We start from the raw sequence: 10,399 nt of genomic DNA on the forward strand, positions 1-10,399 counted from the left end.
TGCTACAATATATCATAATATACTATAATACATACTACAATATACCATACTATACAATCATATATAATATAATAGTTTTAGTTAAGTCATTAAAGAAATGCATATTTAAGAAATATTATTAATGAAATGTTCAAGACAATTAGATGAAATCATTATAAAAAAGAACAGATATGTATATCAAAGTTATTGTTCAAGTATTTGATTTCTTGTTAAAAACAATATTGTACATGAACATAAGAAATTTTTTGTAACAACAAACAAAGTTTTCAGTTTATCACTCAAGAACTTTTATTATATTGTTTTTGATCTTTAAATTATTTTAATATTTCATAAAAAAGTGAAGATCAAATAAATAATAGATACAAATTGTACAAGGAATATTATCTATAAAACTATTGAATTTGACATCATTATGAAAAGAACTGTCAAATAAATAATAAATACAAATTTAAAAAGTGACCTGAGTGGCAAACCAAAATAGAAATTCTATAACTCGTCAACTACTTCGTAGTGAAGCTCATCAATAATTTATTTTATGGGCTAACAGAAGACTTTTTTCTATTTGTGGCCATTATTGTAGGGTATACAAAAAGTAAAAATGATTTCGCACAAACTTTTCTGTTAGTCAATCATTTTAATTAAGTAATTTTTTCGCCTACTTGTCGTAAAAGTTTTAATAGCAGCTGAGACTGGTCGCCGCAGTGCTGCGACTGCGATGGCGACTGGCAATAGGCAGTGCCCCAAGGAGAAACAGGAGAATGGGGAGGGAGGAGGGAGGAGCGAGGAGGGTTGATGTAATGGGGGGTGACGACAACATATTGCCCCGCGGCTGGACCAAAAGCGGGTCGCATTTCAGCACGAAGAACTCGCGGCTCTAACTGCATTTGCGGTTAATTATAATGTTGAGCCTGATTACATTTGGACAGCAAGGGAGAGTGAGGAAGAGCAAAGAAGAAAGAGAAAGAGAGAGAGAGGGGACGATAGCTAGTGGCGGCCTTTCACCAACTTTTTGGCGCTGTGTCGCATTTTCAGCTCGTTTTGTGTCAGTTTCTCGCACTTAATTGCTGAGATTTCTACACAAATTTTTCGCCCTCTCACTCTATGTATGTATGTGTGTGTGTGTGAGAGAGTATGTGTGTGTGGGCGCTGTCTGTGTATTGTTGTGTTGTCGTTTTGTTGCCTGACTGTTTAATGACCTCATCAAAAGCCAATAGCAAAGTTGTTGCCAAAGTTTTATTAGCCACGTTGCAGTCCATCACTCAACCCGACAGATACTTAACTTGTTGTTCTTGCTGTTGTTACTGTTGTTGTATGCACATTTAGCGGGCCGTGTTATTAGCCAAGTTGTAGTCGAAAAGAGCAACAATGAAACAGAGCCTTGTCCCTGCTCTGCAATGAAAATCAATAAATGAACTTTCTGCAGCTTTCAAGCAAATTCATTTCTCACTTTACTGCCTCACACACACATATATGAGTACACACACACACACACACGCACTCACACCTACAACTACCAGCAAGACAAAGAATCCATCCTTGAAAAGTAGCTAACGACAGGTAGGAGAAGCTGTCGCTCAACTCGAACAACTTTGTTCTACCTCCCCGAAGTGAAGTTTGCCTTGAAACGGCACTTCAACGAGAGCGAAGGAAGGGAAGAAAGAGGGGGAGGAGAAGCTACAGCCTTTGCTTGCACCTTGCATGTTAAGTTGCAAGTCGAACTCAGACTACGAGTCTCCATCTCTGACTGTGGCATGTCCTGGAGCACACGCTTGATTTCCTAACTAAGCACGCAAATGAAGCGTGTACGCATCAAGGATGCGCCACTCTATCGGCGAGTGTCCTGTCTCCTCCATGTTCCATGTCCTGTACGACTCACAAAGTAAACGAAGCAGTAGCAGCAGTGGGAATCTGAATGTGAAGACACAAGAAGGGGGCAGGGAGATCCAAAGAGAGTTCTGCGCGTGCAGCAACCACAGAGCCATCAGATCAAACTGTGTTTAATCGTTAAAATTATGCAATCGCTGTAGCTGCACAGTGGTGCAAGATAATGTGGGAATGCTAGTGGAAGGAAATGATTTCCTGACTTGATTTTTAAGACTTTTTAAATGTAATAAGTAATAAAATAAACTTTTATTGAAATCATTCCCATATTAATACGGAAAATACATAATTTGCTTTAATAGTGATATCGTAGTATTTTTCCACCTACTTGTACAAAGAGATTGACAATCACAAAATGTTTGTTCAACTCAAATAATTCTGAACATTATATTAAATTCATGTTATTCGAAATGTATATTCAAGCAAATATTCTTTAGAATATGGAAAAAGAAAATTTATAAATCATAAATCACACTTCCTAAGAAAATAAATAACAGATTTGGACTTACTTTACTTTAAACAAATATTAAATTGTCATTATAACTAGTTAACATTGAATAAACTTTACAGATGTCAAAAATTAGAGCTGAGTGTAAGTGATCTACATAATTTGTATGATTATACAACACCAGTAACATATTTAAGTAAATGATCGTGAAACCTTTTCTTCAACAAATCTTCAGACAAACTAGATTTGATTTGCAATCCATTTGCAGTTTATAGAAAACCAAGTCTATTTTTAAATGACGTCTGATGTCTAGTCTATCACTTTGAAAAGCGATCGGTAAAAGCGAGTCTTAATCAGTGTCACCTCGAGTTATAGAGAATATGTCAAATTTGTATCTGTTGTCGGCGTCTGAGCTGTTGTTATGATTGTCGGCTAGAACAACAGCTTAGCTTGGATGATAGCGTGTCGAATCAATTAGCAGCTATGAATTGGAAGTTTGATTCGCAGCTGTTCCCCTATATATAGAGTGCATACATTAAATCGTTTGCTCAGTTGGTGGATTGAAGTGTGTGTTGATCTCTGTTTTGGTAAGCGAAAGAAAGCGAAGGCATGACGGCGACTAGTTACGACAGCGTTGAAAAGATCTGGTCGGGACCCAAGAGCAAGGAATACTATGGACCCGACATGACCCTCGGCGAGGTGGCGCTGCTCATACTCTAACTGCATGCGGACAAAGTGATGCAGGTCTTTGATCCAACGGGGGAAGCTTTAACAGGAGGTCAGCTCTATGAGCAGAGTCGCTTGCTGGCGCACGCCTTTCAGCAGTTGAAACTACATCGTGGCGATGTTGTCGGGATTTCTGCCACCAATACCACTTACCTCACCGAGGTGGTTATTGCAGCACTGCTCAATGGCATGCCCATCAATCCACTGCATCCGGAGTTTGACAAGGGTGAGAAAAATTTCCTAAGCAATCAAAGTTGCATCTTAAACTTATCATCTCTTTTCCTTCTAGAAACTGTCGCTTATATGTATGAGATCACCAAGCCCAAGGTCATCTTCTGTGATGTGGACAACTACGAGACCTTAGCGGCTGTTAAGCAAAGTCTCAAGTTCGAAACTGAACTCATTTTGCTTAGTGGCAGTTTGCCAGGCGTGCGCAACATTCAGGATATGCTCAGAGACGGCGCCGTTGGCTACGATCCTAGCACACTGTAAGTTACTTTTTTCTTCCCTTAACTGAAAGTGAACTAAAAGAACTCTTCTGCCAGCTTTGCCTGCCCGCATTTAAGTGGCGACGACACCGCTTTCATCATCAGTTCCTCCGGTGTAACCGGTTTGCCAAAGGGCGTCACGCGCTCGCATCGCAGTTTATTGAACAACACCAAAATGTGAGTAGACAACTCTTAAGCTATTACCTAACTCATTACAGTTCATTCTGCTTCCAGTCCACAGTTGTTCACAGCCAAGACAGTGATGTTCTGCTTTAGCCCACTTTATTGGGTCTCCTGCATATTTACGCTCTTCGCCTCGCTGGTCAATGGCTGCAAACGCGTGATCACCAATCGTCCTTTTAGTGCCACTTATTTTGCAGAGCTAGTTGCTCGTCACGAGGTCAACTTTGTGCTCACCGTGCCACATCACATGGCTCTGCTGGCCAAGTCGCCACAGGCGGAGAGTTTGCTGCCTAAACTGAAGTCGCTAAACTCGATTGTCTGCAGCGGTTCCAAGTTGCCGCTTTCGATCTGGCGACAGCTTTACGAGCTACTCGGCAGCGATCGCTTCTCTGTGCTTTACGGCCTCTCGGAGATCGGAGGTGTGAGCAAGAATGTCGGTGGTCCACTTGGTAGTGAAGGAAAACTGTTACGCAATGTGCAAGTGCGTCTGCTCGATGAGCAGGGCAATGCCTTGGGTCCCAATCAGACGGGTCACATTCACATACGTCTCAATCAACGATGGGGCGGCTACTATCGCAATCCACAGGACACGCAGACGACACTTTCGGCCGATGGACAATGGCTGCTGACTGGTGATCATGGTTACTTCGATGACGAGGGTTGTCTGCATTTCCAGACCCGCGACTCGGATGTTTTTCGGTACAATCACTTTCAAATCTATCCCAAGCAGATCGAGGATGTCATTCTCCACTTGCCGGGTGTCCACGAGGTGGGCATCTTTGGCATACCCGACGACATCTCCACGAATCTAACTGCCTGTGCTGTGGTGCGCGATCAGGATGAGGTGGGCCAACAGCTGACAGCGGAGAAGATCAGCGGCATTGTGGAGGACCATCTCAGTGAGGCTTTCCATCTCCGTGGAGGCGTTTACTTTGTGGACTCGCTGCCCAAGACCACGAATAAGAAGATTCAGCGTCGTCGCATTCTCGCTGAACTTAAGAATAATTCTAGTTCCACGCATTTATAAACACAAAGTTGCAATAAAAATATAGTAAAGTTATCACGAGTGTATTTTGTAGCGAAATAAAATATGATTAGCAAAAGATGTGCTAAAAAAAACAACATTAAGAGTTAAAGCTGTGAATAAAACAGGATTTGTCAAATGTATTAAGACTATAATTAAAGAAATTATTCTAAAAGAAACGCCAACGACAATTTGGGTGGCTATGAAAATTAAACTCAGTATAAACAAGGTTCTTCTTATTAAATAATTTAATTATAAGGTTGTCCTGAAGTAATGAAAGTTATTTAAAGAATACGTAGAGTTTCTAAAGCTAAGATTAGAGGAATTATCCGTACAAAATTTCGACACAACATTTATGCAAATCTTCTTAGAGCAGAGAAATCTGAGACGAGAAAATAAAGAACTTCAACAGGTCTCAATACTATGAATTTTTCCAACACAGAGCAGACGTAGCGAGGTCTGGGTAAAAGGGCAAGTGATTACATCAGCTTCCAGTTAGAATAACTAATTGATATAATTGACCAGTCAGGAGGATGTCTCTCAAGTGACGAATGGCCAGACTTCTAATTGAAGTTGAACTTTTATTTACCTAGCGGTAGAACTCCAGACTGCGCCAGATGTCTGCTCCCGATCATGTTGCCACTCAATGAGCATCGTTTTGCACCAAATGCAATGACTCAAAAGAGTGTCAAACAACAACAACCAGAAGAACAAGAAAACAAACTTGTCGCTGACGATGTCGCCGCGTGTCGAGGCAATTAACAGCAACAGCTTTTGTTTCCTATTTACGACATCGTATAAAAAACGAAGTGCGGCGCAATAAAACACTTAGTTGAGAGACAAACTCGGCAGCAGCATGAAGATGAGCAGCAGCGGTGGAGCAAGCGCCAGCTGTGAGGTGCACTACGATGCTGCCACACGAACGTGGCAGGGACCGCGTGGCAAGGAGTTCTACGGTCCCGAAATGACACTCGGTGAGGTGACAATGCGTGTGCTCAACTTGAATGCGGACAAAGTTCTGCAGCATTGCGATCCAACGGGCGTGGAGCTAACTGGAGCTCAATTGGCACAACAAGGTCTAATCATCGCACAGGCTTTTAGAAGACTCAAATTGAGCTGTGGCGATGTCATTGGCATCTCGGCCAATAACACAACCTATTTGACTGGTGTCACGATTGCGGCCATGTTGTCGGGCACGCCGCTCAATCCGCTGCATCCGGATTTTGATGAGGGTGGGAGAGTCTAAGGTTCCCAACTTCCTATAAATATTAATGATTCTCATTCTTTTAGAGACTGTGAAGTACATGTACGACATCACCGAACCCAAACTGATCTTCTGCGATGTGGAGAACTACGAGATCATCAAGGCGGCCAATGCACGCTTGGTTAAACCAGCCTTGATCTATCTGGTGAACGGACAACTTCAGGGAGTGTCTGATGTTTGGGACTTACTCAAAGAAGACAAAGACCTTCCAGCAGCGGAGTAAGTGTTTCAAGTTGTCTTAAATACAATTATGTTAACAAGTTTATCCCTTTGCAGTTATGTGCCTTGTCCCACGCTTAATGGCGATGACACCGCCTTCATTGTCTGCTCCTCCGGCACCACAGGCATGCCCAAGGGCGTCACGCGTTCCCATCGCAGTCTCATCTCGAATTGCAAGAAGTAAGTAGAGTGCAGTTACTAAAAGACTCATCAACTATAACTCTATTCTCCATCCAGTCCCAAAACCTACACCCGCGATACCACAGTCTTCTCCTTCAGTCCCTTGTACTGGATCTCTGGCACTTTTATACTTCTCGCCTCATTGCTCAATGGCAGCAAACGCATCATCACACATCGTCCTTACACCGTCGAATATCTTCTGCAGATCGTCGAGCGTCATCAGGTGACATTTCTTTTCCTCGCCTCGCATCAGATTGCATTGCTCTCTAAGTGTCAAAGTGATCTGCCCAAGATACAAGCTCAACTCAAGTCGGTGCAGGTTTTAATTGGTGCTGGTTCCAAGGTCTGCAAAGCGGTCTCTGCGCGCATGTACGAGCTGATTGGCAACATGCGTTTCGTGGTGGGCTATGGCCTCTCGGAGGTGGGCGGGGTCAGCAAGAATATAGGTGGTCCACTGGGCAGCGAGGGAAAGGTGATGCGCAACATGGAGGTGCGTGTCCTGGACAAACTCCGCATGCCGCTGGGCATCAATGAGGTGGGCATCATCTATGCTCATTTGCGCTACAAGTGGGCGGGATATTATCGCAATCCCGAGGCCACAAAGCGAGCTCTCAGTCCGGATGGTCAATGGGTGCGGACTGGGGACATTGGCTATGTCGATAGCGAGGGTTATTTGTATATTCAGACCCGCGACACGGATGTCTTCAAGTACAACAACTTTCAGATTTATCCTGAGCAGATTGAGGAGTTTATTCTGAATCTTCCGGGTGTTTCTGAGGCCTGCGTCTTTGGACTACATGACGAAGTGTCCAGCAATCTTACCGCCTGCGCTGTGGTTCGCACTGCGGATGAGGAAGGAAAGCAGCTGCGGGGGGACGATGTGAGGAATGTTGTGAAGCGACATTTGAGCAGTGCTTATCACATTCGTGGCGGAGTTTTCTTCATTAATGCATTGCCAAAGACCTCCAACGACAAAATACAGAGGCGCAAGGTACCCGATCTTATCAAGACCTTAGGCGTAACACCCGAGTAGCGATCAACGAGTATTATGTATTATTACATAATTGTTATTATTATCTTTTAGTTGTATGTGAAAATACTCTTCCTTCGGATAAGTTAAGCAATCCAGGTACTCCTTTCCAAACAAACTGTTTAACTTTAATAAACACTGTAAATTTGAAACGTATTCAAATAAAATGAGACGATATTTGTCTCAAGACTACGTTATCCAATATCTCAGCTGATAAAGCTGACCAAGAATTTCTAAATGTTTGCCGGTTTATTTTATAAATTAACTAAAGCGTAAATGTATAAGTAATGTAGCGTGAATAATCCGGAATTCTGAATAATTCCGTGTATAATTCCGTTAAATTCAGCTTGATTAGCAGAACAGCATTGACAATTAATATAAGTACTAGTATTATTCACTTTATATCCAAAGTTATTCTTTCACTGGTTGAAGCAACTTGAGTATTTGGAGTTAGAGGTGATGGCGTTGATAAAAAGAAAATTATTAAGTAAGTAAATCACAAATAGATGAGAGGTAAATGGCTAAGTATTGCATTTTATTCAAAAAGAACACAATTACAATTAGTAAGATTTAATGATAATATAAAATTACATTAATGAGTAGTTAAAATCTCTAGTAAATGGAGTATTGCATATACTCTACTTATAATAGTAAAAGTGTGTCGACAATTTATATAAATTATTTGTGTATATAACAAAAATATGAATAACTAAAACATTTTGGAAAAAAAACGCCGCTTTAAAGACAGCCGAAGAGAAAAGAGCAGAAGTAGCACAAAATTGGGTCATATTGAGTGGCCATTGAGACATAGATAAATTAATGCATTCACACATTCATTTACTTGATTCTCACTTGCACAGACCGTATGGCAAACATGATGCTCCTGATGCTGGTCCTATTACAGGCACCTCTGCCCTTCGCCCAAGATCAGTCCAGTACATTCTCGCGACGCTTGGCCAAATTCTCCATCAACGTGTACACCAAACTAGTCGCGCAGAACTCCAATCAAAACATCATCTTCTCACCCTTCTCAATCCAAACCTGTGCAGCCATGGCACGGATGGGTGCCAAAGGTAAAACAGCTGCTCAATTGGATCGCGGTCTTAAACTGATTTCAAATGATGAATCACAGATTGCCGAGAGTTTCCACGAAGTACTCGCTGCATATGAAAAAAGTAGCATTCTTCACATTGCCAACAAGATCTACATAAAAGCTGGCTATCAGCTGAGGGATAAGTTCAGTTCAATAATCTTCAAAAAGTTTCTATCCGCTGTCGAGCCCATAGACTTTATGGATGTAAGGGCTGCAGATCAAATCAATTCCTGGGTCGCATTACGAACCAACAACCTCATAAAAAAAATAGTTGATTCAAGTACATTGACGGCGAGTACGCGATTGTTGTTGATCAATGCGATACACTTCAAAGGAAACTGGGTACATCAATTCCCAAAGATTCACACAAGAAATGAACCTTTCTATGGGAACACAGTCAAAAGCATCGATGTACCCATGATGAACTTGGAAAAGCGTTTTAGATATGCAACACTCGATAATCTTGATGCCACTGCACTGGAGTTGCCCTACAAAGACTCAGACTTGTCCATGCTGATCGTGTTGCCTAATAGCAATACTGGTTTGCCACAACTGGAGACGAAACTTCGCATAACTCCGCTCAGCCAGATTACGGAAGAACTTGACTGGAGGGACGTAATTGTCAAACTGCCAAAGTTCAAGTCCGAATTCGAGGTGGAGTTGAAAAACACTTTTAAGCAGGTATATTTACCATAAAGACTTCTACTAACAATGAATATAATCCTTAATTGAAACTATCAATAGCTGGGAATGTCCGATATGTTTTCGAGTAATGCTGACTTTAGCAGAATGATCACAACTTCGGAGCGGTTAAAAGTGTCGAAAATCATTCACAAGGCTGTTATCGAGGTGAATGAAAAGGGCACTGAGGCAGCTGCATCCACAGGTAAGTTTAAAGCTTTTGTTTCTATATATGTAATTGCACATCATCCTCGTTTTACAGGTAGAAGTTGCATATTGTTTTTTTGTTTTTCCTTTGTTTTCAATTTCTGTATGCTAAATAAGCATTATTTAAGTTCCCCAGCTTATTTAATATATTTTCCAAAGTGCATTCAAATTACTATATAAAATAAACATTTTTTATGTCTCAAACACCTTTTAAATCGAATACAATTAAATTTGCCACACTCATGATCAAAAGGTAGAATCTAACCAGTTTCTTTTCGTTTCAATCTCTCATTTTAACAGTAACAAACATTTATAGCAGAGCTGCCATCATAATCAAATTATATACTTCAATCTTATTTGTTTTTGTCTCTGTCATTTTAACAGCTTCAATCATAGTTGGGTTCTCATTGCCCTCGATGCCACGGGAGCCCAAAAGATTCTACGCAGACCATCCATTTAACTACTATATCATCAATAAGCAGAGCATTGTGCTCTTTGCTGGGAAGTTAATAAACCCTTAAAATAAACGTGAATCTATTTCATAAATCTAAACAAGCATGTATGTATTTGTCTATTAATTAAAGCAATTTAAAAACCTTTAATTTATAATATTTTACTTATGACATATGTGTATATAATTCAGTACCAAATAAATTTAATTTTACTTGCTCGAATTGTATTCTGTAATTAAAATTATGTTTAAAATACAACGGTTACTTTTTCAAAGCTTTTATGAGCCTTTAAATTATTCATGCATGTTTAACGCGATCCGTAAACGTGTCTAATTGCTAAAAGTCAAAGGTGACCAGAACAACAAAACTTCCACTTTTTATATACGCTACCCATAGGATAGAATTGTATAATAACTTTGTGTCAACAGAAGGAGGCACCTTCGAATATAGAATATATATTTTTGATCAGCGTCTGTCTGTCTGGTGGTATGATCATCTAGATCTGAGAGACTATAAGAAAAAA

The 10,399-nt window shown here is 40.8% G+C and overlaps 3 protein-coding genes across 4 annotated transcripts; all 3 read left to right on the forward strand.

Moving 5' to 3' along the window:
- Positions 1 to 2,860: 2,860 nt before the first annotated feature.
- On the forward strand, positions 2,861 to 4,782 carry LOC133842085 (luciferin 4-monooxygenase). The gene is made up of 4 exons (XM_062275002.1): positions 2,861 to 3,281; positions 3,345 to 3,543; positions 3,601 to 3,720; positions 3,778 to 4,782. Exons 1-4 carry the CDS (start codon positions 3,068 to 3,070, stop codon positions 4,751 to 4,753), a joined length of 1,509 nt encoding a protein of 502 aa, XP_062130986.1. The 5' UTR covers positions 2,861 to 3,067; the 3' UTR covers positions 4,754 to 4,782.
- A 787-nt stretch (positions 4,783 to 5,569) lies between these two features.
- Positions 5,570 to 7,593, forward strand: LOC133842084 (luciferin 4-monooxygenase). The gene is made up of 4 exons (XM_062275001.1): positions 5,570 to 5,982; positions 6,041 to 6,233; positions 6,291 to 6,413; positions 6,471 to 7,593. Exons 1-4 carry the CDS (start codon positions 5,607 to 5,609, stop codon positions 7,444 to 7,446), a joined length of 1,668 nt encoding a protein of 555 aa, XP_062130985.1. The 5' UTR covers positions 5,570 to 5,606; the 3' UTR covers positions 7,447 to 7,593.
- A 235-nt stretch (positions 7,594 to 7,828) lies between these two features.
- LOC133842086 (serine protease inhibitor 42Dd-like) lies at positions 7,829 to 10,026 on the forward strand. Of its 2 annotated transcripts, none has more exons than XM_062275003.1 (4): positions 7,829 to 7,930; positions 8,304 to 9,217; positions 9,281 to 9,422; positions 9,809 to 10,026. In XM_062275003.1, exons 1-4 carry the CDS (start codon positions 7,903 to 7,905, stop codon positions 9,943 to 9,945), a joined length of 1,221 nt encoding a protein of 406 aa, XP_062130987.1. In that variant the 5' UTR covers positions 7,829 to 7,902; the 3' UTR covers positions 9,946 to 10,026. The 2 variants fall into 2 exon arrangements, with proteins under 2 accessions (XP_062130987.1, XP_062130988.1); XM_062275004.1 differs by lacking the exon at positions 7,829 to 7,930 and adding an exon at positions 7,935 to 7,956.
- The last annotated feature ends 373 nt before the right edge of the window (positions 10,027 to 10,399 follow it).

This window comes from Drosophila sulfurigaster, chromosome 3 (assembly GCF_023558435.1).
Source record: "Drosophila sulfurigaster albostrigata strain 15112-1811.04 chromosome 3, ASM2355843v2, whole genome shotgun sequence".
NCBI classification, from domain to species: Eukaryota; Metazoa; Arthropoda; class Insecta; order Diptera; family Drosophilidae; genus Drosophila; species Drosophila sulfurigaster.

Excerpts from the sequence above, each read along its gene's own strand:
- LOC133842084 (XM_062275001.1), top strand. The coding sequence starts at position 5,607 with ATGAAGATGAGCAGCAGCGGTGGAGCAAGCGCCAGCTGTGAGGTGCAC. Across the intron at positions 5,983-6,040 it reads GCATCCGGATTTTGATGAGG|AGACTGTGAAGTACATGTAC; the intron begins GTGGGAGAGTCT and ends TCATTCTTTTAG. Across the intron at positions 6,234-6,290 it reads AAAGACCTTCCAGCAGCGGA|TTATGTGCCTTGTCCCACGC; the intron begins GTAAGTGTTTCA and ends ATCCCTTTGCAG.
- LOC133842086 (XM_062275003.1), top strand. The coding sequence starts at position 7,903 with ATGGCGTTGATAAAAAGAAAATTATTAA. Across the intron at positions 9,218-9,280 it reads TGAAAAACACTTTTAAGCAG|CTGGGAATGTCCGATATGTT; the intron begins GTATATTTACCA and ends AACTATCAATAG. Across the intron at positions 9,423-9,808 it reads TGAGGCAGCTGCATCCACAG|CTTCAATCATAGTTGGGTTC; the intron begins GTAAGTTTAAAG and ends TCATTTTAACAG.
- LOC133842085 (XM_062275002.1), top strand. The coding sequence starts at position 3,068 with ATGCAGGTCTTTGATCCAACGGGGGAAGCTTTAACAGGAGGTCAGCTC. Across the intron at positions 3,544-3,600 it reads GGCTACGATCCTAGCACACT|CTTTGCCTGCCCGCATTTAA; the intron begins GTAAGTTACTTT and ends CTCTTCTGCCAG. Across the intron at positions 3,721-3,777 it reads TTATTGAACAACACCAAAAT|TCCACAGTTGTTCACAGCCA; the intron begins GTGAGTAGACAA and ends TTCTGCTTCCAG.